The sequence below is a fragment of the Rutilus rutilus genome (assembly GCF_951802725.1).
Source record: "Rutilus rutilus genome assembly, chromosome: 1".
In the NCBI taxonomy this organism is placed as follows: Eukaryota; Metazoa; Chordata; class Actinopteri; order Cypriniformes; family Leuciscidae; genus Rutilus; species Rutilus rutilus.
Genome location: NC_140209.1, coordinates 55,982,648 through 56,010,588, shown reverse-complemented (window position 1 = coordinate 56,010,588; position 27,941 = coordinate 55,982,648). Strand labels below are relative to the sequence as shown.

General features: G+C 42.5%; 2 protein-coding genes across 7 annotated transcripts in view; both read right to left on the bottom strand.

The window, feature by feature from the left end:
- Positions 1 to 849: 849 nt before the first annotated feature.
- On the bottom strand, positions 850 to 16,068 carry LOC311304844 (immunoglobulin lambda-1 light chain-like). Its single transcript, XM_084432182.1, has 5 exons — positions 15,942 to 16,068; positions 8,307 to 8,634; positions 3,294 to 3,319; positions 2,490 to 2,564; positions 850 to 1,390 (listed from the first exon to the last, which is right to left on the bottom strand). Exons 1-5 carry the CDS (start codon positions 15,979 to 15,981, stop codon positions 1,065 to 1,067), a joined length of 795 nt encoding a protein of 264 aa, XP_084288308.1. The 5' UTR covers positions 15,982 to 16,068; the 3' UTR covers positions 850 to 1,064.
- A 6,432-nt stretch (positions 16,069 to 22,500) lies between these two features.
- The window catches only part of LOC311289995 (uncharacterized protein), a 31,270-nt gene continuing 25,829 nt past the window's right edge, over positions 22,501 to 27,941 (bottom strand). The window contains exons 1-4 of one of the 6 annotated variants that reach the window (XR_014627270.1): positions 27,343 to 27,506; positions 26,963 to 27,262; positions 24,354 to 26,001; positions 22,501 to 24,250 (exon numbers count right to left, since the gene is read on the bottom strand). Coding sequence is in view for 5 of the 6 variants with exons in the window: in XM_084408278.1 (XP_084264404.1) it covers positions 23,889 to 24,815 (927 nt within the window). In the remaining variant the exon portion in view is untranslated. Of the gene's footprint in view, positions 26,002 to 26,579; positions 27,263 to 27,342; positions 27,507 to 27,941 lie in introns of those variants that run through there. The other 5 variants (XM_084408278.1, XM_084408279.1, XM_084408277.1 and 2 more) reach the window with 5 other exon arrangements.

The following is a 27,941-nucleotide window of genomic DNA, read 5'->3' as shown; positions in this document are numbered from 1 at the left end:
ATAAAAGGTCGTGGTAAATACTCACCACTTTGAATTATATTTTTATATTTTGTCTTTATCTGCTGCCAAGAACATTTGGAGTTGGGGTTGCATCTAAAAATCAATGAATATTAATTTTTCTTAGTACATGCACATTTTTAAATATTATAAAAATAGGCTATAGGCTATATTACACGTATAGGCTACACATACATACATAATTTTACATAAAAATAGAACGTATTTGTTTAACTTACACATTAACAATAAGCAATCTTTCTCCAACAGTCTTCTCTTGCTTTGGCAGCAGAGACCGTATTGTTTCGAGCTTGAAATATTTAAATTCATCGTAATTATGAATGATTATCTCTTGCTCCTCCGCGGAAAAATCACGACCCGCGATTGGTTGTTCAGTGTCGACGTCACTCTTTTATGTGCACGTGCGCGTGGAGTAATCATAGCTTGAGGATCAAAGCCTGAGTTGACAGAGAAAGTTGATGAGCTGCATCATGGTACCAATAAAGCCTGATTGCATCGGTTTGGTTTTTTCGTCATTTTTCATTTGTCATTGAGTCACTCTTCATTATCAGTCATGTGATCGTCTCCATATTCAGACGACATTCATCTCTGCTGTGCTCTGAACAAATGATATTTACTAGCAGTAACGCTAGTTTAATTTGCTCTTTCCTCTGAAGATCTGAGATTTAATTTATTTTAAAACTGAAGACATGATTTATTTGAGTATTTACACAATGATATACTTTTATTATTCATTCTTCCATTGATCGTAGAAGTGAAAACTGACTTAGTAAAGAATACATTTTAAATGGTGAAATGCTTAATTTCTCTACAAAAAATCAATAAGAAAACTGTTTGTTCAACATGCGGTTTATTAAACAGGTTGTAAATCATCTTACATCAAATTAAAGCCACAATATTGTCTGCAGAAAATGACACAGTTCAGGCTACTAAGTTACATTCTTGAACTATTTTTAATATATATTCATGATTTCTATTACACTACGTCAGAAGATATTATCACTCGCTATCATAATCACTCAAACAACACATCAGATCCTCTGAGTTTAGTCGCTGCAGTCAGATTTCTTGATGCTTGTGCTGGTGATTTTTGAGGCAACAGACGCTTCACATGTCAGATCTTGGTCTTTGTCCCACTCTGAGCTCTCAATGGTTAAATAACTGCTCATCTTGAATTTCTGATCAGGCTGCTGTTCAGCAGAGCCGGTGAAGACGCCTGTAGTGACAGAGTTCCCGTTCACAAGCCAGCGCACATCAGCAAAAGCCACAGACATGTGATTGATCAGACACACCAGAGTGACTTTACTGGAGCTGATCAGATCTTCTCTGGATGGACGGAGGATGTTCAGCACAGGAGGAGCAACATCAGCATCTGCACCAGCATCAACACAAATCACCATTAACATGGACAAACATCTGCATCAGCATCAACACAAATCACCATTAACATGAACAAACATCTGCATCAGCATCAACACAAACCACCATTAACATGAACAAACATCTGCATCAGCATCAACACAAATCACCATTAACATGAACAAACATCTGCATCAGCATCAACACAAACCACCATTAACATGGACAAACATCTGCATCTCAGACACACATCTGACATATTGAACTCTGACTACATTTAAACATTGAAAATTTCACACATCACATGTCAACAATTCATCTTTTCTAACATCATTAAATAAATAAATAATATCATAATTATTTATGTTTAAAACATGCATCTCAATGTCTTTATTGACTTGCAACACAGAAGTCAAATAGTGCATGTATGTGGTTTGTTGGATTGTTATTTTCTACATCGAGATTTTAGGTTGAAATGTGAATATATTTGTCACACAGTGTATATTTTAGATGCTGACACTATATTTTCTACCATTTTTAATAATCTTCGTGCCTTCACTAGCACATTTTCAACTGTCCTACAGCGTGACATAAAGGTACAAATTGAGTAATATGACTAGTTCATAAAAGCTTCATGTATAATAATTATTAAAAAAACATTTAGCAAAACAGTTTTAGATGTAATACAGCACGTCACACCGCAGGTCAACTTCTCATGTGTTGTTTCACAGATACTGTACATAATTAGTTCAATGAGGATTTTTAAAAATACATCAAATTAAACACAAAGTAGATGCTTGTCCTTAAACCACAACATGAAAAAGTCTGTTCTATAATAATAATAATAATAATAATTATTATTATTATTATTAATTGGATACAAAGTACAACCAGATAAAACCACAGATAAAGTTAAAGCTGCAGTGAAAGTCTTGTCAGTGTATTTCAGGACTGTTTACTGGAGGCGCTTGATAAAACTGTCTCTGACTGAATTCACACATGTAACTAAATTAACTACAATAATGAGTTTATATTTCTATAATGAAGTTTAGACTATATTTAATACAGTAAAACGATTTAAAAAATGAAAATACAGTGTAAAGATCACTTACCAGTCACAATGAGTTTTGTTCCTTGTCCGAATACCACAGTGACACATTTCATATGTTCAGTCGTACAAAAACCTCCTCAGTCTGTGAAGAGACACAAACAGAAGTGAAACACTCACTCAACCTCGGCTGACTGTGTCCTTTACACATTTATTTCATGGAGAAATGTTTCAGAGTCAAACACAATCACATTTATGTTGCTGTTTTAGTCTTCATATTTGCTGTATTTGACGGCTGTGTGTTAAAGTGCTTTGAAACACAATCTCATATGGCTGTTGTTATTCTGAGGTGTCAGTGACTGCAGTGAATCCTGCTGTTGTCTCAGTGTGTTCACACTTGTAGTTCGGTTCTCCTGGTTCTTTTGGTCCGGACCGAAAAAAGAAAACAATACATAGTCCTGATTCGCTCAGCATTCACACAGTCATTTTTAACACTGACCTAAAGATACAAAGAAAAGAAAAAAAGAAAGTATTTTATGACATGTTGTGATGGAACTTGTCGAACATCCAAACCAATGCTGTGTTCTGCGCTAAATTCAAAGTCAAACACAACTCTCTTCATTAAAGCTCTTCAAGTGATTAAGTGTCGTGATGTCAAGAAACAAGTTCATAAGCAGCTGTTTTTATGCAGTTTTTTTAGCATGAGGAATTTCTAGCTTTAAGACACGAGATAAAGTGTTTGTGTGTCATCTTTTTCACCAGTTGCTGTCATTCATTCTTTGCTTTGTTATTATTGTTCATTTGTAGATGAGATTGCATGATTAATCGGTGAGGGGCTTCATCTGATAATGGACTGAAAAAAACAGACTTGGACAGTTTTTCTCTGACGGGCGGCTGCACATGAGTAGATTTGTAATAGAGTTCAATATGTTTAGGGCATTATTATAAATGACTGTTGCTTACTTATATCAGTGTGTTTTATATATAAAGGGAGCTCGGGAGTTGCTTTTCATTTTTGCTTGGGAAGGAAGTGCGAGCTATTCGTTTCTCAACGGTTTTTTTTCCCCCTCAGCTGCTGATAGTTCCGGTTCAGCAGCTTTAGCCGGGTTTCTGTGTTTATATGTGTTGTTCTTTTATTATTATTATCATTTTTATGTTATTTATTTTCTTTTCTGAGAGATACATGTCAACATTTAAAATACAGGGTGACAGTGGATCAATCAGGATAATGTTTATTTTTTATGAGGGTGTTTTATACGGTGATTTTGATACCATAGATTATACATGACAACAAAGCCTTTGAAATTTGTGACTTTTAATACTAAGGGTCTACATAGTCCAGTTAAAAGAAAAAGAGTATATATGTACCTTAAGAAGTTGGGGGCAGAAATAGTTTTTTTGCAGGAAACCCATTTAACGGACTCCGAGCATAAAAAATTAAAAAGGGAATGGGTAGGTCAAGTGTTTGCTGCATCGTTTAATTCTAAGTCAAGGGGAACGGCTATACTGATAAATAAAAATATCCCTTTTACAGTTACAAAATCGGTATTTGACCCTTCAGGAAGATATGTAATGATACAAGGACATATGTACTCTGAACAGTGGACAATGTTGAATATATACGCGCCAAATATTGATGATCACTTGTTTATGCAAAATGTTTTCCTTCAAATCGCTCAAAAGGCTCACTTTTGGTAGGTGGGGACTTTAACTTTTGTCTTGACAATGTACTTGATAGATCTTCAACCAGACCATTGCCTCTTTCTAAAGCAGCTCAATCAACCACTGCTTTTATGAAAGAATTAAATCTAACTGATGTTTGGAGGCATGAACATCCACAAGATAGAGATTACTCTTTTTATTCACATCCTCATGATTCGCACACCCGTATAGATTATTTTTTGTTATCCACCCAACTTTTATATTGTGTGATGGATGTTGAATATCTTCCTCGTTTATTGAGTGACCACTCTCCCCTTGTAATGTCATTGTCCATCCCAGGAAAAATAGGACGAACTTATAGGTGGAGGCTAAATCCAATTCTTCTTAGACAATTGGAATTCCAAAAATTTATTAGAGAACAAATCGATATTTTTACGTCTACAAATAAACATTCTTGTTCTAATAGCTTCATATTATGGGACACTTTAAAGGCTTATCTTAGGGGCCAATGTATTGCATATACTAAGGGGTTAATAAAATAAAAAAAATCCAAATTGAATGAGCTAGAATCCGAAATCTTAGCACTTGAAAAAATATACCATAAGGATCAGAATAAGGATGTTTATAGGGAATTACTTAATAAAAAAATGGAGTATAATAAAATGAACACCTACCAGGCAGAGAGGGCTATTATTAGTTCTAATCAACGTTATTATGAGCTTGGCGAGAAAGCACATAAAGTTTTGGCCTGGCAATTAAAACGGGATGAACAGAAGCGAACGATAAATGCTATAAATACAGGCAACGCGGAAACATATATTCCTGTAGAGATTAATGATGCATTTAAGCAATATTACATGGAGTTATATACTTCTCAGGCAAGTACAGAAAGTACACAAAGGGATTCTTTCTTATCCTCAATCCACTTACCATGTCTTTCAGAGGAGGACAGGCTTGATTTGGATCAACCTTTTTCTGCCTCTGAGTTGACTGAAGCCATTCTTATAATGCCTAAAAATAAATCTCCGGGTGAAGATGGCTTCCCATCCGAATTTTATAAAGTTTTTAAAGATTTACTTGTGCCATACTTGATGGAAGTACTTGACCAGTCTAGGACGGACAAGTGTTTTCCAGACTCTTTTTCCAATGCAATAATTTCGGTAATATACAAAAAAGGTAAAGACCCGCTGAAATGTGCGTCCTATAGGCCAATTTCTCTCCTTAATGTGGATTATAAATTAGTTACTAAAATGATAGCCAAGAGGTTAGAAACTCGTCTTCCTCTGCTGATTAACCCAGACCAAACTGGTTTCGTAATGGAGAGGCTTTCAGCAAACAACTTGAGGAGACTATTCAATGTCATTCATACTGCTAAAGAAAAATGTATACCGGGAGTAGCTGTCTCTCTTGATGCTGAAAAGGCTTTTGATCGCGTTGAGTGGCCATATCTTTTTGAAGTGCTGAAAAAATTTGGATTTGGAGCTGCATATATTGACCTAATTTATTCACTTTATAAATCTCCTAAAGCAAAAATAGTTACTAATGGAATTACTTCTGCCACATTTCCCTTGTACAGAGGATGTAGACAAGGATGCCCCCTAAGCTCTCTTCGCACTAGCTATTGAACCTCTAGCCGAGGCTATTAGATGCAACTCTGATATAAAGGGCTTTGGAATCGGCCCTGAAATGCATAAAATATCATTATTTGCAGATAATATTCTTTTATTTCTTACTGACCCCATAGACTCTTTGTCAAATCTACAGAATGTGTTACATTTATATGGCACTTTCTCTGGATACAAAGTGAATATTGACAAGTATTATTAATATTGCCATTATCAGGGTTTGACTCTACTGCACTGGACGGCTTTTCCTTTAAGTGCTCTCCTACTGGAATTAAATATTTGGGTATTCAGGTAGATGGTGACTTAAAGAATCTCTATAAACTTAATTTGGCTAGTCTTTTAGAGAAGGTGGGTAGAGATTTAACCAATTGGATGGATTTACCACTCACATTACTTGGTAGAATAAATGCTGTTAAAATGAATATTTTGCCCAAATTCTTATATATGTTTCAATCTCTTCCAATATTAATCCCTAATTCATTTTTCACTTCTCTTAATAAGTTAATAAGATCCTTTATTTGGCATCGTAAAACTCCTAGGGTCAGCCTTGATAAACTGGCTTTGAATTATAAGCAAGGAGGACTGAGACTTCCCAATTTTAAGATGTATTATTGGGCAGCCCAATCCAGGTACTTAGCTCAGATGTTTGCAAACACCCCCTTTCCCTCTTGGCTGAATATGGAGAAATTTGAGATAAAAGAAGAATGTCCTGCAAATATTTTATATACATGGGATGACAGACTGATTAAAACAAGAACTAATAATCCCATGATTAGACATTCAGTTCAGACTTGGAATAAATTGCGGTCTCTGCTGGGACAGGATAATTTTCTTTCCCCAAAAACACCTTTATGGGGGAACAGATTGCTACCAATGTGTCATCAAAACAAAAAATTTAAGATATGGGCAGATAAAGGAATTACACTGTTAGAGCATTGTTTTGACGGTGATGTCTTAATGTCGTTTGAACAGTTAAAGAATCAATATAATTTGAGTAATAAAGAATTTTTTAGTTATCTACAATTACAAGATTGTTTAAGAGTCAAAACAAAAACTTATCCTAAATTACCGAATTTGACATTTATTGAGCAACTCTGTTATTCCGATAAACCACTATATAAAACTATCTCTAGAATATATGAAGCTCTTATCTCACATCAGCCTTTAGATGACCCAGATAAATCCAGAAGGAGATGGGAGCAGGATTTGGGGGTAAGGATAGATGCAGACCTGTGGGGTCAATTATGTAAAGATGGGGTCACATCAACCTTGAATTCTAGGTATAGATTAATTCAGTTTAATTTTTTACACCAGCTTTACTACACTCCAGCTAGATTACATACATTTAATAACAGTATTTCACCCCTCGGCTTCAGATGTGGTACAGAGGAAGGGACATTTTTGCATTCCACCTGGTTGTGTCCTAAAGTTAAGGTGTTCTGGGTACAAGTATGTGATAGTATATCACAGATTCATGGAATTGACTTTCCAATGGATCCAGAGGTATGTTTATTAGGCAATTTTAACAACTCTAACCTCCGAAACAGACAGGCTATTAAGCTTACTGAAATGTTGTTAATAATAGCTAAAAAATGTATTGCTTTGAAATGGAAAGCAGACACTGATGTGCCTATTGGAATGTGGTTGTCGGAGATTTGCTGCAGCTGTGTACCCTTAGAGAAGATCACATATTCAATGAGAAACAAGGGTGAATTATTTTATAAAATCTGGAAACCCTTTTTGAATTATATAAATATAGTACCACATGTCTTGATTTAATAGTTAACTGTAGTTAACATAGTTACACTGTCTTACATTGTATCTCCATTTGTATTATTATTATTTATTTTTTTTTATTTATTTTTTTTCCTTTTTTTTTTTTTTCTTCTTCTCTTTGTTGTGGTTTTGTTGTTACTGTTGCTTCATTTGTGTTTTGTCGGATGTTTGTTATTGTATTTGAAAAAAGTTAAATAAAAAAAAAAAAAAAAAAAAAGAGATTGCATGATTATTTGCAGCCAAAGATGAGAGTAATCTGTTGTGAACACTGAGTGAATTCACTTTGGGAAGGAGACGCCGTTTGTCGGGTGTTTCAAACGAAAGTGAACAACTGAATCCATCACATACTGTAAGTCTGTAGTGAAGGGAACATGCTATGGTTACTTCAAGAAAGTGTGTCTTTACACCTGAGGACCAGAGATGAAAAACTGATGTTGCTTCAGAAGACCTGGAATACAATTAACATTATCCTGTTATGATTTATTTATTTTTTTGATACAAATATTTCTATAAATAATTTCTTACAAGGGCGGAATAGTGAAGAAATTGGAGAATATTCTCAGCATCTGTGATTAATTTGTAATTCATCATGAATCTGTGTTGTGAAATATTGCTCTTATCATCTGCTGTCTTTATCCTAGAGCTGTTGTAAAGCCTAAACAATCTGTTACGGTAATTTCCTATAATCAATGTAAAGCTGCTTTGAATCAATCCATATTGTTAAAAGCGCTATATAAATTAAGGTGACTTGACTTGACTTGTCTAAAAGCAGAAGTGAATGTGAGCAGTGAGGAGGTTTTTGTCATGGTGTGAATCACTGTGATACCCACTTTTGAGCAGAGTCCCATGTGCTACAGTAATACACTGCAGAATCACCAACATCCACATTACTGATGATCAGACTATAATCTGATTTAGATGAATGTGTTGATGTGAATTTAGGAGCTGAGAAACCAGATCCATATTCAACTGTGCTCCAGCCATGATAAAATCTTAACATATATTGAGGAACTCCTCCTGGAGTCTGTTTGTACCACCTAGCAGATTGGTCAGTAACTGTCCCCAGATTACAGTCCAGTTTAGCTGTTTCTCCTTTATTGACTGTGATTAATGGACTCTGAGTCACTACAGTCACTCCACTGACACCTGCAGAATAAACACATCCTTTATATGAGATTGTGTGTCAAAACACTTTAAATCTGACATCAGAAATGATGAAAACGTCTCAGGTTACGACTGTAACCTATGTTCCCTGAGAACAGGGAACGAGACACTACGTCAGAATGACGCTTTGGGGAACGCCTCAGGCGTGACAGGTGTCTGAAATCAAATATCAACTCACAGCAATCATGCTGACCGGCGACAGCCCGTGAATCATTTGCGTGAATGATTAACGTGCAACCTGCAAGTATAAAAGGGCGCTTTACAAACATGACAACATCCTATCGTCTGAAGGGACTGTTGCAGGCAGGCCCCGAGGCATGGCAGGAAGACGTAGTGTCTCGTTCCCTGTTCTCAGGGAACATAGGTTACAGTCGTAACCTGAGACGTTCCCTTTCGAAAGGGAACTCTACACTACGTCAGAATGACGCTTTGGGGAACGATATACCAACGCCACCATGCTAAGGGGAGTGCCTGCCAGGCGGCAGTGACAACTGTCAGAACTAGCAAATTCAAAGGAAACGCTAGAGCCACTCACCCTTAGGTCACACTGGGCTGTCAGTGACAGCACTCCCTACGGTCATAGCCCAAGCTATATGACACCACAGAAAACCTCCATAAACATAGTTTAGTGAAAGGTCTACCTGGGCCTGCTCAAGGGCCTAGGACCACAACTTCAACTTCTTAGAAGGGGTCCCTTCTAGGGAATGTGGCTGGGGAACCTGAGGAACCCCAGCCAGTCACTATTCAGGGGAACGTGCCACCTGAAATGCCACCAGGCAGGCCTGACCTGGTGTCACTATATAAGACACTACAGTCTGGCCACTTCCTGTCTATCTGAAGACAGAGCCTCTGGACACTTGCCTTTAGGAAGGCATCCAACCCGAGGGACTGTGAAGCAGGCAGTGAACCACTCGGACCGGATCTCAGAGACGGGATATCCTGGAGAGTATGATTCAGCATAGTGCTTTACAACCCTTGCCAGCGAGGGGAGTTTCTCTACTCGATCCACGGATCGACCCAGTGTTTGTGTTTTAAAACACTAAGGAGGCCTGTGAGGGCCTAAGGACTGATCTAACTGGGAGGCCTCATGAGAGGCCTACGACCGACTGATCAGACTCAGGAGACCACATACTCATACTGACCCTCAGTGAGGGGAGCATTAGATCTACCTGGTAGGCAACCAGGCTGTAGCAGGATAAAGAGGTTCCAGGAGGGAACCCGTAGCAGAGAAAAGAAACTTGAGTCGAGCCAGGGCGCAAGCTCACCTTCGGCAGCTGCCTGATAAGGTCTGCTAAACTGAAAGTAAGCGGCCACTAGCTTACAAAACCCAGCACCACAGTGAAACTACTCAGGGAGACCTGGAGAGGCCTACTACCTGACAACCACAGAATGTGGAAGCTCACCTTCAGAGAGGCCTGGTGAAGCCTACTATCTGATAACCACAAAACGTGGGAGCTCACTTTCAGAGAGGCCTGGAGAGGCCTACTACCTGAAAAACCATGTTCAGTGGAACACACAGTAAGTGGGAGCTAACCCTTCAAGGAGGCCTGGAGAGGCCTACTACAAGATAACCACAGTATGTGGGAGCTCAACTTCAGGGAGGCCTAGCGAGGCCTACTACCTGAAACACCATGATAAGTGGCAACACACAGTAAGTGGGAGCTACACAGTAAGTGGGAGCTAACCTTGCAAGGAGGCCTGGAGAGGCCTACTACAAGACAACCACAGTATGTGGGAGCTCAACTTCAGGGAGGCCTAGTGAGGCCTACTACCTGATAACCACAGCGCATGGGAGTTCACTTACAGAGAGGCCTGGAGAGGCCTGCTACATGACAACCACAAAACGTGGGAGCTCAACTTAAGGGAGGCCTAGTGAAGCCTACTACCTGATAACCACAGTACATGGGAGTTCGCTTACAGAGAGGCCTAGAGAGGCCTACTACCCGTTACCAGAAAAAAACACATTAAGTGGAAACTCAAAGTATGTTGGAACTCAACTCCAGGGAGGCCTGGTGAGGCCTACTACCAGAGAACCATGACATGAAGAAGCTTACTTTCAGGGAGGCCTGGAGAGGCCTACTACCTGAAAACCACAGCTGACAGTAGCCGCTTTCCGACCAAGTAGTTCTAGGAACTTAGTTCTAGGAACTGTCCACTTCTAAACAGTTCTAAGAACTACTCTCCCCCAAACTCGGTTTTGCTGTTTGCGTTCCCACTGGCCAAGTGGCCATAGGAACTGGTAGGAGGGGTAAGGGAGTGACGCAAGCACGGTGACTTTTATTTTGACGGCGCGACGGACCTTTATTTTGGCGGCACTGAGAACGCCAGAGCAAACAATGCTCGCATTCTCTGTGTTTATTCGTTAGCGATCTGTCTAACAGTTCTGTTTAATATCTTATTAGATAGAACTGTTATAGAAAGTAGACAGTATATGAAAAAAGGTTATTAGCCTATGCCGTGTGGTTGATGTCCAGTGTTGCTAGCTGGGCAGATAAACATAATCATGTTTGGCTTGGTCCCCTCAAAGTTGCGTTGGATTTTCTCTTCAGCATAAAGGTTTAGAGACCCATCTATCACTGTTTTCCATGTTTGTATAGTTAGTTTCTGGAGTAAATATATAGGCTATAATCTGTGTGTTTACATATAGCTGTTTTAAAAATGGCGGGTGGTGGTGTTCCGCGTGCGTTCGGTCAATCAGCGTACACTAACGTCACAGATAGTTCCTATAGTGCTGGTTTAGACCCTACTCTGAAGTAGGACCTAAATTAGTTCCTACAAATGGAGTTCCTAGAACTAAAATCGTTCCTAGTTCCTGCGGTGCGAACACGCCGACATCCGGGTACTTTAGCCAATAGTTCTAGGAACTGTGAAAAGGTTCCTCCGGTCGGAAAGCGGCTAGTGGGCCAGACTGGCAGTCCAGTTGACTGTCTATGGGGCTTTGCCTTCAGGGAGGCCTTATGAGACCTACTACCTGATAATTCAACCTCAGGGAAGCCTGTGGGGCCTGCCACTTAATACCACAGTATGAGGGATTTAGCCCTCAGGGAGGCCTAGTAAAGCCTACTACCTGATCACCACAAAAAACGTGGGAGCCCATCTTCAGGGAGGCCTGAAGAGGCCTACTTCCTGGAACAGTCTAATCAGCTGGATGTGACTGCTGCTGGGGACTCGCCTAACAGGGAGGCCCGGTCGAGCCTACTAGCTGATAGCGAGTCTTTCTGCTACATTATTGAACACTGCTGGAACCATACTATAAAAAACTTTCCCTATAGTTTTGTCCTAGTGTATGCTTCACAATGTTGTGACCCACCTCTGAGGAGGCCTGTTAAGACCTACTACTCGGTAGTGAGCCTTCTGCCCGAACTACCAGGGCCAACCACCGAAGGTGAGCTGGCCTAGGAGCCCTATTTTAGGGGCTACCCGGTCAAGGAGGCCTGCTGGGGCCTACTACCTAACTGTGCAGCCTTCAAGGCAGAAAACTGTTACTACAGCGCTTACAGCATCCTGGTCCCTAATCACATTGCCAAAGGCAGTGTACTCAGCAAAAAGCAATACCCTCATAGCAGGGGAGTACAACATACGCCACTCTGCCTAGTGGAGGCCCCATTTTAAGGGCCTACCTACTAAATGTTTAAATGTCCCAGTTTAAAACTAGATTAAAGACGCATCTCTTTAGCCAAGCATTCACATAATAATTACCTTTTATACCACAGTTGAATCAGATTGAATGCATTAATATTATGAACAGCAGCTACGCTAATTATTTCCCATCTGCTTTTCTGTTGTTATCTCGGGACTATAAATACAGATCGTCAGCTCCAGTTTGTATCCAGCCTCCCATGGAAACTACAGATGCCCCAACACCCGTGAAGAGACGACTCGACGCCCGTGAAGAGAAGACTCGACGCCCGTGACGAGACGACTCGACGCCCGTGAAGAGACGACTCGACGCCCGTGAAGAGACGACTCGACGCCCGTGAAGAGACGACTCGACGCCTGTGAAGAGACGACTCGACGCTGGCGATATGTTTATGCCCTAAATCAATACATGATTAACTAACTGTATTTCTCTATGTACATTTCTGAAATGCACTTTCTGTAAAGCTGCTTTGAAACAATATGTATTGTGAAAAACGCTATACAAATACATTTGAATTGAATTGAATTGAATTAAATGCATGGGCGTCAGCTCATGGCAATGCTCTGGCTTCAAGGGAGCGGAGTTCAAAAACCGGAATGAAATGTAGTTAGAACTCCCTGCTCAACCGGAGCCATCATGGTGTGAGGTAGATAATACAGAGCTGAGAATGGACTACTCAAAACTACCCTGGGTTAGCGGGGGAGTAACACCATATGCCCCTGAAATGTTAGACAGGGAGCGGGCCTGCAAGTGGTTCCAAAGGGTGACAGGGATTTGTCCTGTGCCCAGCCTGGGGGAGCGGAGCTTGCTTGCAAGCCAACCAACTTTCACCCATCGTTCGAGCGGTTCAGCTCAACGGGCTGAGTGGAGCCAGCTCTAGAGGCCTAAAAACAAGTAGCTCTGTTCGGCAGGGTCTGGCAAACTATCACATCGCAGAGCGAAAGACAGCCTGACCCGCCTGAAGGATCATACCTCAACTACCACCCTGCATTACTCTATCACCCCTGAATGCAGTGAAAGGGGCGGGCCTTGACCAACAACTCCCATTTAAGGGAGGAGGCTGAAATCTCGGGGAGGAAGCCTAACACATAATGAATGCGGCAGCTATACTTAGCAGAACGCCTCCAACATCCCAAACATAGCCTAGGCCAGCTACAGAGGCGGCCCGGGTTAGGGCCGACCTATAAGCATAGATCTACCTGAGGGCTCGAAGGAGCCACAGCCTACTTGATTGAGAGGCTGTGAAACACTCAACCTACTGACACCTTACAGAGCTCAGGGGAGCGAAGTACTCAGGATACCAATGTCACAAACCAATAGGTAAGACATAAGATCTATCTGAAGCACCAGCGTCAGTCTAAACCTAAAGCAAAAAAGCTCCTTTTTTTTTTTTTTTTGGGAAGACCAACTACTCTACCCAGGGTGGCTAACAGAAATGAGCGGTGGCCCACCACGCATAAAAAATGTTATGACAGGAAAGCCATCACATACTCAGAACGGAAGCCAAATCATCCTTTGAGCTTCTCGTTAATTCGTTCCAGCCACCAACTGAGGAGGCTTCAGGGCCCTGAAGTCTTTTTTCCATACTTTACCTTTTTTATTCCTCTAAGAATGACCCCTAGGTCTATACAGGGAACAAGGCTTCTGTAGAGAAATACAAATCAGTGTTATTTATATACACAAATTCTCAAAAACCCAAAAAATTCACCTGCGGTGTGTGGAGTGAAGACTTCACCAGAAAGGTCTCAACGAACCTGGGGTCCACCACTTTTACATGCCTAAAAGAGACGCTCACATCAACCAGTTGCTACGGCGGGCCATCAGAACATAGTTCTCATCATAGGCCCAACACCAGGGCTGGTGTAATGTAAACGCCTGGGGAGTCAAGAAGAGGGAGAGGGCCGGTAGAAAAAGCCCTCCAGGGAGATCAAACCCTCACTTCCGCTGAGTGTTGCTACGCTTGTGCTGAATGACCTCCCTTAAGTCCCTCTTCTTGCGGGAGGCTCGCCTTCTCTGCGACCTACTCCTCCCTGGAGGGGGCGCACGAGAGGCAACACTAGACCTCTGGCCCTGTCTATGGTCCTCAGACCAAGACGGACCAGGTCCTCCCGCCTGCCTGGGCCGGGGCCCGGATCTCAGCGGTATACAGGTTTTAAATGCGGCTGAGCGCGCCTTCGCCTCCCTAAACTTCCCAACCACCGCCTCAACGGAGGTGCCAAAAAGTTTAGTAGGCGAAACTGGTGAATCAAGGAGAAGGGCTTTTTCCTTCTCCCCGATATCAGCCAAGTTGAGCCACAGATGCCTCTCCGTGGCCACCATCGCTGCCATCGACCGGCCGATCGCGGCAGCAGTCTGTTTAGTGGCCCGGAGAGACAAATCTGTGGTCCGGCGCAACTCAGCGACCGCCTCAGGGGACAGCCCCGTCCCCTGGTCGAGATCCCGCAGCAGATCAGCTTGGTAGGCTTGGAGCACTACCATGGTGTGAAGGGCAGCACCAGCCTGACCTGCTGCCATGTACACTCTGCCATTCAAGCGAGCCGTGACTTTAAGAGGCTTGGATGGCAGAGTCAGAGCTTTTAGTGTCGACGCCCGCCCAGATACGAGATAGTTCGCAAACGTCTCGTCAATGGGCGGCATCGACACATAACCATACTCCCCATCCCCTCAACATCAGCGAAATTACCCCGCTGATGTCGATGAATACGGGCCGAGTATGGTTTCTTCCATGCCCTCTCGATCTCAGAATGGAGATCCGGAAGGAATGGAAGGCTCCGTTGAGCTGGTGGTCTATGTTCAGGGAGAAATCGATCGTCCAACCGGCCGCGAGCGATCTCTCCCTGAGTGCGCCGCCACGGCAACTGAAGTTTGTCAGTGGCGCGCTCCATAACTTCCACCAACTCAGCGTACATGGGGCAGGATGGCTGACGAGGTTGAGGATCTGATTCATCCTCTTCAGCCATCTCTTGCCCAGCCTGAAGAGCACTCGCTGCAGTATCAGTAGGAGAATCGTCTCCGTCATCCACCTGCAGCTCACTCTCGTCAGCCGATGACGCGTCCGAGAGGTGAACAACCCTCTCGAGACTGTCAGCGAGCTCCATCTGGGAGCCCCATGAAGCGCGTCGCCGCTCTGCCTCGGCACGAGCGGGACCCGATCCGCGAGGACCAGATGCTGGACTCTCTCCCCTCGAGAAGAGAGCCAGACGAGAGCGGAGCGTTCTCATAGGAAAACACTCACAGTTTGCACAGGATGCTCCCTCGAGAGCATCCCGTGCGTGCTCTTCACCCAGACAGTACACACACATCTCGTGAGTGTCACCCGGCGACAAATATCTTGGGCACGGGTCAACACATTTCACATAAGTCTTCTCAGGACTTGCCTTAGATGTGCGTTTCATCTTTGCAGTAAGCAGACGTTTAATTACAGACAAAACAGTCCCTGAAGACGAAAAGGATGTTGTCATGTTTGTAAAGCGCCCTTTTATACTTGCAGGTTGCACGTTAATCATTCACGCAAATGATTCACGGGCTGTCGCCGGTCAGCATGATTGCTGTGAGTTGATATTTGATTTCAGACACCTGTCACGCCTGAGGCGTTCCCCAAAGCGTCATTCTGACGTAGTGTAGAGTTCCCTTTCGAAAGGGAACTTACAGGTCAGAAGAGTAAAGAAAGCACAGATTATTGAGATCATCTTGTGATTTGGTCCGTGTGACGTGTAAAGATGAGCGGTGCTGTAGAATAATGCTGAGATGATCAGAGAGAGAAACTTTAAGACAGTCAAGAGCTCTGAGAGGGAGGAGCCACCGAAAGACCCACCCACCTCGTACAATAGACACGCCCACCTCATACAATAGACACGCCCACATCTGACAAACTACTTCTCACGTCATCACTGAAGAAAATGTGTTAAAGTTTTTCTCAATCGATTTGACACAAACTCAGATCACTGCTATCAGAACAATTAACACAGTGATCTGAACACTTTATAATTGTCCTAAACAGATTGTAAGTTTGTCATATTCTCAATTGCACATAGCATGATTTCAGTTGACCCCAAACTAGTAGGCCACTCTGATGGTTAATAATACACACATCTCTGGAAATGCAGTTTTTCTAATGGTTTACACAGCTATCACAATTGCATTAATGATAAAAACTATTTTCAAAAGTAGCAAACATTGTTATGCAAATAAAAAAAAAGAAGAATAAGCATGAGAAGGGGAAAGAAAGACGTGGAAGAGTGGAGAGAGTTGAGGAATGGGAGAGGAAGAGTGAAACATGTAGAAAGAGATGAAGAGGAGAGGAGGAGAGAGTTTAAGAAAAGGAGAGGGAGAAGAGATGGGTGAAGTGGAAAGAATAAGAGGAGAAATTGTACAAAGACAAAAAGGAAGGGATGAAAGAGAGGAGTGAAGAGATGTAGAAGGTACAGACTTTCAAATGTAATGGAAAATCATCCTAATTGACCATGTATTAAATTATAGATTATTCTTGAGAGAAGCTGAAACAGATCCAAAGTGTTACTAAGACATTCCACTTCTATGAGTATTTTACTAGACTAGATAAGTGAACATTTGTAGTTTTGAGAAAGACTCAGAGGGGAAAGTTCTGTAAATGTCCAAACATATTTCAGAATTTAAGTTCAAGAACAGTAAGGATGACCAAGTGTGTTTTCAATGGAATAAGAGCAAGTCATTTTTAAACAACACCATCACCCACAACAGAAGAGTCCTGTGCAGATGTTGAGGCAGAAGAAACATGGATGATAATAATGCATGATTAGAATATATTCTGTATGAAATTCTCTGTCCAGATGTAAATCAGAGCCGTGATCAATAAAGTTGAGTGATCGCAGTACTGTACAACAGCAAACATTTGTGTATTGTGTATAATTGTTGGGGGGTAGAGGAAAAAACATAAATCAAACCTCCTCATTAAGAACTTTATGATAAAATGCATTTTCATTAGTATATTTGTGTGTCTAGCTTAATATGTTATGAAATCAATAGAGAACACACCTGCAGTTTTGTTGATAGTAATAAAACACAGAGCTTCATGAACTGTTATAAGAGAAGAGTGTGTTAGAGCAATGAACTGAGTTTAGAGAAATGTGTCCAATCGACTGAGAAAAACTGTAATACAACAATTAAAAAAATAATCTTTTTTTTTTTTTTTTTGGAATATAATGTTAATCAGAGGTGTATATAATAGTATCTGACAGTTCATATATTTTCAATACATATTAATATATATTTTATTTATGAGTCACTGTGATATTTGAATGTGGTTTACAGTATTAGGCTTTTTAAAGGTCTATAATAATAAGCTTCTCATGAATGAAATGAAATGATATGAAAAAGTGTGTTAGGGAAGCACAGTCACAGCTCACTAGATACTTCATCTGTCACTAGTGCACATCTTTTCTTTTTTCAGATATGCTGTATAATTTCTTAATATATAACATAGAAAACAGATATCCAAAGTATATGTATACATCCATCAAAATATATGTTTTACTGTTCAAATTTTACGTTAAATTTTCCTCATTGTTAAATAAACGAATATGAAATAAAAATAAAAATACATTTCCAACATGTCTCTAGGTGACTCTAGGAGTTACACTTGATTTAATTGATATAAATATACTAAATTAACTGTAAACTGTAAAAAAAGGCCAAATTGTTTATTTAGTTCAAGATCAAGTGAGACGTGTGTAAAAGCAGAAGTGAATGTGAGCAGTGAGGAGGTTTTTGTCATGGTGTGAATCACTGTGATACGTACTCACTAGCAGAGCCGTCCCATGTGCCACAGTAATACACTGCAGAATCACCAACATCCACATGACTTATTTATCAGACTATAGTCAATATTTGACTGAGCTCTAGATGTGAAGCGGCTGGATGTAAAACCATCTCCATATCCAGGAGAGCTGTGTGAATGATGGAATTTCAACACAAACTGAGGAGCTGCATTTGGACTCTGTTTATACCAGCTGACATAATTACCCTCAACCTTTTCAACGTTACAATCCATAGTCACAGATTTGCCTTTTTGTTCTGTCAGCACAGAGGGTTTCTGTGTGACCACTTTCACAGATCTGACACCTGAAAAATTATAATCAATACAATTAATTTCATCAACTTTGACACCCCTGAGAGAACAACATGTTTGTAGTGAAATAACTTACATGACAGAAGAGTGAGGAGAGTGAAGTAGAAAATGATCAGCATCTTCCCTGTGAAGCAGTTTGAGTTTAGTGGAGAGATGAAGAGAATAAGAGAGACTGAGAGACTCATATATGAGGAAGAGAAACTCTGAAAGAGTGACGATCACTGGAGTTCAGCCAATCATTTCATCCAGAAACTGCTTTAATATTCTCAGTTACTTCACATATGGGGGAAAAACCCCAGAGAAAACCCAAGTTACATCCAGCTGTAAATGTGAGTCTGAAGGAGCTTCGATCTAAAGGACAGAATAAATCACATGTAAAGGAAGCTCAGGTTCACCTAATAGTTAAAGGGGTCATGATATGATATTTTAATATGTTCCTTGATGTTCACTTATAATGTTAATAAAGTTTTTTTTTTGCTCAAAAATCTTCAACCTTCATTCTGTCTGAAATGGTCAGTTTTTAAGGGGCGGGTCCTGTAAGGCTGGTCAGTAAACGGCCACTGTTATGATTGGCTAAAGTCATTGTGTTGGAAACAGTATCAACGCCCACTCGCTATTACATGATGTGACATTATATAAAACCGTCATTTACAGACAAAGCATTATGAAATCGTTTACTTACGGTCAGATCCAACACATCTGCTGCTTCATCTTTCAACAAAAGTTTCTTTGTGAACTCTCCATTACACTCTGCCTCATTTACAAAACAAAATGCTCCGAACAAACATATAATCCTTCAACACAATCCAGGACGCCATTAAAATAAACCATCCGGTTGTTTCCAGGTTTCCAGGTCCACCCCTTTAAGACATTTAACGCAAAACTGGATTAAAATATAATTTTTATTTCCAAGATGATAATACCATAATGATAAATATGCAAACCCTTGTGAAAAAGAAGCATGCTGTACTTTTAGGAGTTCTTATTAAAGAAACAATATACTTGTATATTACATTGTGAACGGAATCTAATGTTTTCTCACACTTAAATATGAATTGCAATTAAATGAAAATGTATTTTAGTTCAAATGTATATTAAATCCAATTATTGCATCCTTATATACTTTCTTCTATTGTCTCTGAAATATAGTTTAGTATAGTAGGACTTCAACGCCCACGTGGGCAACGACAGTGACACCTGGAGGGGCGTGATTGGGAGGAACGGCCCACCTGATCTGAACCCGAGCGGTGTTCAGTTATTGGACTTCTGTGCTAGTTACAGCTTGTCCATAACGAACACCATGTTCAAGCATAAGGGTGTCCATCAGTGCACGTGGCACCAGGACACCCTAGGCCGTAGGTCGATGATCGACTTTGTGGTCGTTTCATCTGACCTCTGGCCGTATGTCTTGGACACTCGGGTGAAGAGATGGGCGGAGCTGTCAACTGATCACCACCTGGTGGTGAGTTGGATCCGATGGCGGGGGAGGAAGCTGGACAGACTGGGAACGTTTGGCCGAGTCTCCTGTCAGAGAGATCGTCAACTGCCACCTCCGGCGGAGCTTCGACCGGATTCCGAGGGAGGCTGGAGATATTGAGTCCGAGTGGACCATGTTCTCCACCTCCATTGTCGAAGCGGCCGCTCGGAGCTGTGGCCGTAAGGTCTCCGGTGCCTGTCGAGGCGGCAATCCCCGAACCCGGTGGTGGACACCGGAAGTAAGGGATGCCGTCAAGCTGAAGAAGGAGTCCTATCGGGCCTGGTTGGCTTGTGGGACTCCTGAGGCAGCTGATGGGTACCGGCAGGCCAAGCGGACTGCAGCCCGGGTGGTTGTGGAGGCAAAAACTCGGGCCTGGGAGGAGTTCGGTGAGGCCATGGAGAAGGACTATCGGCTGGCCTCGAAGAGATTCTGGCAAACCGCCCGGCGCCTCAGGAGAGGGAAGCAGTGCCCTACCAACGCTGTTTACAGTAGAGGTGGGGAGCTGTTGACCTCAACTGGGGATGTCGTTGGACGGTGGAAGGAATACTTAGAGGATCTCCTCAATCCCGCTGTCACGTCTTCCATTGAGGAAGCAGAGGCTGAGGGCTCAGAGGTGGACTCGTCCATCACCCAAGCTGAAGTCACAGAGGTAGTCAAGAAACTCCTCTGTGGCAAGGCACCGGGGGTGGATGAGATCCGCCCTGAGTACCTCAAGTCTCTGGATGTTGTGGGGCTGTCTTGGCTGACACGCCTCTGCAGCATCGCGTGGCGGTCGGGGACAGTGCCACTGGGATGGCAGACCGGGGTGGTGGTCCCTCTTTTTAAGAAGGGGGACCGGAGGGTGTGTTCCAACTATAGGGGGATCACACTTCTCAGCCTCCCTGGGAAAGTCTATGCCAGGGTACTGGAGAGGAGAATACGGCCGATAGTAGAACCTCGGATTCAGGAGGAACAGTGTGGTTTTCGTCCAGGCCGTGGAACACTGGACCAGCTCTATACCCTCTACAGGGTGCTGGAGGGTTCATGGGAGTTTGCCCAACCAGTCCACATGTGCTTTGTGGATTTGGAGAAGGCATTCGACTGTGTCCCTCGCGGCGGCCTGTGGAGGGTGCTCCAGGAGTATGGGGTCCGGGGTCCTTTACTAAGGGCTGTCCGGTCCCTGTACGACCGAAGCAGGAGCTTGGTTCGTAAGTCAGACCTGTTCCCGGTGCGTGTTGGACTCCGGCAGGGCTGCCCTTTGTCGCCGGTTCTGTTCATAATTTTTATGGACAGACTTTATAGGCGCAGCTAGGGGCCGGAGGGTGTCAGGTTTGGTGACAACACGATTTCGTCTCTGCTCTTTGCAGATGATGTTGTCGTGTTGGCCTCATCAAGCCAGGACCTTCAGCATGCACTGGGACGGTTTGCAGCCGAGTGTGAAGCGGCTGGGATGAGAATCAGCACCTCCAAATCCGAGGCCATGGTCCTCAGTCGGAAAAGGGTGGCTTGCCCACTTCAGGTTGGTGGAGAGTTCCTGCTTCAAGTGGAGGAGTTTAAGTATCTTGGGGTTTTGTTCACAAGTGAGGGAAGGATGGAACGGGAGATTGACAGCCGGATCGGTGCAGCTTCTGCAGTAATGCGGTCGATGTACCGGTCTGTCGTGGTAAAGAAAGAGCTGAGCCGCAAGGCGAAGCTCTCGATTTACCGGTCAATCTACGTTCCTACTCTCACCTATGGTCATGAGCTTTGGGTCATGACCGAAAGGACAAGATCCCGGATACAGGCGGCCGAAATGAGCTTTTTCCGCAGGGTGGCTGGGCGATCCCTTAGAGATAGGGTGAGAAGCTCGGTCACTCGGGAGGAGCTCAGAGTAGAGCCGCTGCTCCTCCACATCGAGAGGGGTCAGCTGAGGTGGCTCGGGAATCTGTTCCGGATGCCTCCTGGACGCCTTCCCGGGAAGGTGTTCCGGGCTGGGAGGAGACCCCGGGGAAGACCTAGGACACGCTGGAGAGACTATGTCTCCCGGCTGGCCTGGGAACGCCTCGGTGTCCCCCCGGAAGAGCTGGAGGAAGTGTCTAGGGAGAGGGAAGTCTGGGGATCTCTGCTTAGACTGCTGCCCCCGCGACCCGGCCCCGGATAAGCGGAAGAAGAAGGATGGATGGATGGACATATGTAAATCTCTTACATTTTATGAAGGCCCTTGGATCTTCAGGAGTGACTGGCTCTGAAGTCCGTCCAGGAATTCCCTCAGCCAAAAATGCTGCTGCACTGCTAGACACTGGATGCTATTTAGTTATTTAATGTGTCAAATGTACAGTCAGGCAGCCTACACCCATGATATGCTCAAGCCTTACCTGATTGAATTATGTTTTTATATTTAATTTTCAGCTGCTGCCATGTTCTTTTAATACCTGCAGGATTACACTTACATAAAAATTTTAATTAGGTTGAATAACATACTGTTCTTCCAGTTTCACTGCTCTGATATTATAACAGTTGGGTAAGTTACTTGTATTACTAACTACAAATGACATCTTCAACAGTGTAATTAGATTAATGTAATAATGACAATCTTTAGAAAGTATTGGTCTACTTATTACTACTAAATCCCATATAAACCTCAACCACTTGAACAATACAAGGAGAGACAAGAAACTGCACTTTTATTGCTTTCAAATAAACAATATACAATTGCATGAATTATTCTTGAATTGACCAAAGTGTGCAGAGGGAGAAGGTTACATTAAAAATATACCTTTTAAATATACAGAATTGTTCTATAGTCTAATGCAATTACATCAGATTTTACTTTAAATTACAGAAGAATTAAAGGGACACTCCACCCATTTGCATTAAGAGGTCCATTGTTAGAAAACCAGTCATACTATTGAATGGTCGTGCAACATTCTCTCATTTTCCCCTGAGACGAGAGAAATCCACTATTTACCTTTTTCACTTCCTCCAACAATGACGCAAAAATCGTCATTTGACGTCATTGTTGGAGGAAGTGTAAAAAGGGTGGATTTCTGTAAAGACTACAAGCACAAGTTCCTCATCTTTCCCAGGGGGCGGGACCCGCTCACGCTACAGACCTATTACAGATCAGTGGGTGGGACTTTACTCTCTGAAACTGAAAGCAATATCCTCCATCTTGTTTGAAGCTAAGCTAACAGGCGCTGTGGAGACAGATGTAAAGTAATGACAATAGCGGAGGAGAGTGCTCAATATGATATAGAAGAAGAGGATTTCGGAAATCTGATGCTTGAATCAGGTGTTTGTGGCTACCTTTACAAGCCGCATTATAGCGAAGAGCAGCCGAGGCAGAAGACCTGCCTGCCGCGGACGAGGAGCCCGGACTGGCTCGAGTTAGGGCGGACTGGTGGCGCCGGTGATCTCACTATGCAACTCATAGACTGTAAGATGCAACTACGAACACAGAGATAGAGTCCGTCTGCGGCAAATAAATTTCAACAATGACAATTTCTCCTGGACGAAATCTCTGAATCAGACGAGGACACGGACGTTTGTGTTGAGAACTATCCTAGTTTCGCACCGCATATGTTCTGACTGAACATCCAGGTACCATGCAATAATTCACCTTTTCGAAAGAAATACAAACGAGGAGTAATGCACTAATGAGTTCGCCAACTAACTAGACATTTTGTGTGAATGTGAAATGAATTTCAAGCTCTGGTGGTAGCTAGCCTTGTAGACGGAAGAGTGATTTCTCTTATAGGCAGATATGCGCTTTCTGGATTAGTGGGAGTGGCTTGCGGAGCTGTGCAATGTGGTGCATTGTGGGAGTTGTTGTCTTTCATACAAATGCGTCCTGAAGTTATTTTTTGTCTTTCCTCGGTCACGAAGGCACCAAATGCAAAATTTATTTTACATTTCGACTACATATATGACCCACTTTAAATAAAAAACAATGTTCAAATGGGTGGAATGCCCCTTTAAGAGTAATCCCTTTAATTAAATTACAGTATTAATGTTCTAATACTGAGGTGATGATGAGGTGCAGGTGTGGTGAATCATTATTCCAGGGAGAGTGAACGAGTGGGCGGAGTGTCCCTGACAGTACCTCCCCGCCCTCCCCCTCGCCCTCCATGGTCGGCTCCTGACGACTGGATGGAGAGATGATGACGACGACGAGGTCTACCACGACCTCTGGGAGCTGGTCGGTCAGGGTGTTTGGTGTGAAACTGGGTGAGGAGTCCTGGATCAAGGATATCGTCCCGTAGGATCCATGAACGTTCCTCTGGGCCGTAGTCCTCCCAGTCGATGAGGTATTCGATTTGGGAACCTCGTCGCAGTGAGTCCAGGATGGTACGAACCCTGTAGATAGGCTCTTCTTTGGTTAGGTTGGGAGGAGGAGGTACGTCGGCCACACCAGGATCTGTGGGAAGAGGAGTGACAGGTTCAGTGTGAGGTTTCAGGAGAGATACGTGGAAGGAAGGTGAGATACGGTAATGTGGTGGTGAGTTGAGTTGATAGGTGACCTTGTTGAGCTGCCTCTGCACGGTGAATGGACCTATGTATCGAGGACTCAGCTTACGGCAAGGCAGGCGGAGGCGGATGTCCCGTGTCGATAGCCAAACCTTCTGTCCAGGTGGGTATTGAGGGGTTGAGGTGCGACGACGGTCGGCTTGGATCTTGTGCCTCCGCACTGCCTGCTGGAGATGCACGTGAGCCGAGTCCCATACCCTCTCGCTCTGCTCGAACCAGTGGTTGACAGCTGGAACCTCCGAGGGCTCACCCGACCAGGGAAACCGAGGTGGTTCCAGTATTCCGGGGAGAGTGGGTGGAGTGTGCCGATCTGGCGGATTCCTGACAGTTCCTATGCTCATGGGTAGCTTAAAAAAAGAGGTCCTGCGTGACTTACGTAAATATAGGCTACCCATATGCACCAATAGTGAAAAGGCAGAGAAAAAGAAATCTTGCTGCGTTGTGTTGAAAGCCATAACGTCTCCAGCCTGTTTGTTGTTCGAGTGACAAGTTATCACAGTATTAAAGTGCTTTGAAACACAATCTCATATGGCTGTTGTTATTCTGAGGTGTCAGTGACTGCAGTGAATCCTGCTGTTGTCTCAGTGTGTTAACACTTGTAGTTCGGTTTTCCTGGTTCTTTTTTTCCGGAACAAAAAAAAAAAGAAAACAATACATAGTCCTGTTTGCTCAGCATTAACACAGTCATTTTTAACACTGGACCTAAAGATACAAAGAAAAGAAAAAAAGAAAATATTTTATGACATGTTGCGATGGAACTTGTCGAACATCCAAAACAATGCTGTGTTCTGCGCTAAATTCAAAGTCAACCACAACTCTCTTCATTAAAGCTCTTCAAGTGATTAAGTGTCGTGATGTCAAGAAACAAGTTCATAAGAAGCTGTTTTTATGCGTTTTTTTTTTAGCATGAGGAATTTCTAGCTTTAAGACACGAGATAAAGTGTTTGTGCGTCATCTTTTTCACCAATTGCTGTCATTATTTCTCTCATTCGGGGCGTTTCAAATGAAAGTGAACAACTGAATCCATCGCATACTGTAAGTCTGTTAGTGAAGGGAACATGCTATGGTCACTTCAAGAAAAGTGTGTCTTTACACCCGAGGACCAGAGATAAGAAACTGCTGTAGCTTCAGAAGACCTGGAATACAACACATTTCACGAGTTTGTGTGCCCATATAATCTTAGTGTAAGTGGTAAACGCATTTGGCTTGCTGTCCGCTATAGAGGGGCTCAGAGAGGACATTCTCCTCGAGCTCTATTACACAGGCCAAATATGGTACAAAAGGAGGAGAAGGGGAGGAGGAGGGATGCTGAAAGAACTAACCATGAGAAATGATAAGAGGCTGCTTTTTATACCTTGGTATTAATTAGAAGATTAGATGAGCGTACTCCTCCCGAAATTACATTAATAACTTCACTTATATATATATGTATTGATAAACATATTTTTCTAAAATAATTACTTACAGGACAGAAAAGTCAAGTTTTAGTTAGTAAATTAGGTTAATCATCATGGATCTGAGAAGTGAAGTAGTGCTCTTATCATCTGTTGTCTAGAAGCAGAAGTGAATGTGAGCAGTGAGGAGGTTTTTGTCATGGTGTGAATCACTGTGATACCCACTTTTGAGCAGAGTCCCATGTGCCTAGGGTGACCACCTGCTAATAAGCCCAAGGGGGGACAATGGGTATGTTTCTGAGGGACAATGTGGGACACTGCCTGGCGCGGCGGTGCCCCACTGGCAGACTCACTGATAGTGGTTTACCCATTTCTAGCACATACCACCTTGCATAGTATTAAAAATGCCCTATTCTCCTAAACGTGTAATTTTTGATGTATGCTCATGAATAGGCCAACCAATGTGTGTTTTTTTTCTAAATAAAGACTCATAATATTTTGAACATTCAATGAATTGACAGATGTACTTCCACTTAAGATTTACTATTTAATTTTATTTTTCATTGCAACTTATTTACTTTAAATAAATTAATAAATGATAATATAAATGTATAGGATTAACAGGAATTGTAGTTGCTCAACACCACAGGAACAATTAAAAAAAAAGTATTTTTAAAAAAAAATACGATTGACCTCGTATTCCCCTCCCTCCATGTCCGATTGAGAAGGACGTTTTGCAAAGGTCACAAAAAGCCCTCTCGGTATCCCCCTCAACACCTTTCAGCCACAAATATTCATTTCCACATTCTTGTTTCTTGTACTCACACCTTCTCTTTTTAATTGATGATGGCGTTGCCTCTCAGACAGTCTCTTTCTTGAATTTTTCGAATTGGAAAGCACGCATCTAAAAGTTCCTTCCTTCCCAGTGTGTCTGGTATGCGCGTGAGTGCGCTGTCATGACAACAACGAAAAAGTTGACAACCTAGTCAGCAGTTCAACTGAGGGGTTTGTGTGGCAACAATAGCGTGCTGAAATGTCAAGTAATGTTCGTTTGTCTGCTTGGGGCTCGAGTATATAGAGCGACCAACTTTTTTTTGAGCAAGCATAGATTATGCGTGACACGGTCTCAATTTGCGTGACGCGTGAATTGGGCTTCAAACGCTGTGCGCGCACGCGCTACGCGGGACGGGTGGTCACCCTACATGTGCCACAGTAATACACTGCAGAATCACTAACATCCACATTACTGATGATAAGACTATAATCAATCTTTGACTGAGCTCTAGATGTGAAGCGGCTGGATGTAAAACCATCTCTATAATAGTCAGGAGAGCTGTATGAATGATAGAATCTCAACACAAACTGAGGAGCTGCATTTGGACTCTGTTTCAACCAGTGGACATGATAACCATTATCCTTTTCAATGTTACAGTCCATAGTCACAGATTTGCCTTTTTGTTCTGTCAGCACAGAGGGTTTCTGTGTGAGCACTTTCACAGATCTGACACCTGAAAAATTATAATCAATATTAATTTCATCAACTTTGACACCCCTGAGAGAACAACATGTTTGTAGTGAAATAACTTACATGACAGAAGAGTGAGGAGAGTGAAGTAGAAAATGATCAGCATCTTCCCTGTGAAGCAGTTTGAGTTTAGTGGAGAGATGAAGAGAATAAGAGAGACTGAGAGACTCATATATGAGGAAGAGAAACTCTGAAAGAGTGACGATCACTGGAGTTCAGCCAATCATTTCATCCAGAAACTGCTTTAATATTCTCAGTTACTTCACATATGGAGAAAAACCCCCAGAGAAAACCCAATTTACATCCAGCTGTAAATGTGAGGCATTTTGAAGGAGCTTCGATCTAAAGGACAGAATAAAACACGTGTAAAGGAAGCTCTGGTCCACCTAATAGTTAAAGGGGTCATGATATTATATTTTAATATGTTCCTTGAGGTTTAATTATAATGTTAATACAATTATTATTATTATTATTTATTTATTTTGCTCAAAAATGCAGAAAAACTGTGATCTTCAACCTCTGTCTGAAATGGTCAGTTTTTAAGGGGCGGCTCCTGTAAGGCTCGTCAGTAAACGGCCACTGTTATGATTGGCTAAAGTCATTGTGTCGGAAACAGTATCAACGCCCACTCGCTATTACATGATGTGACATTATATAAAACC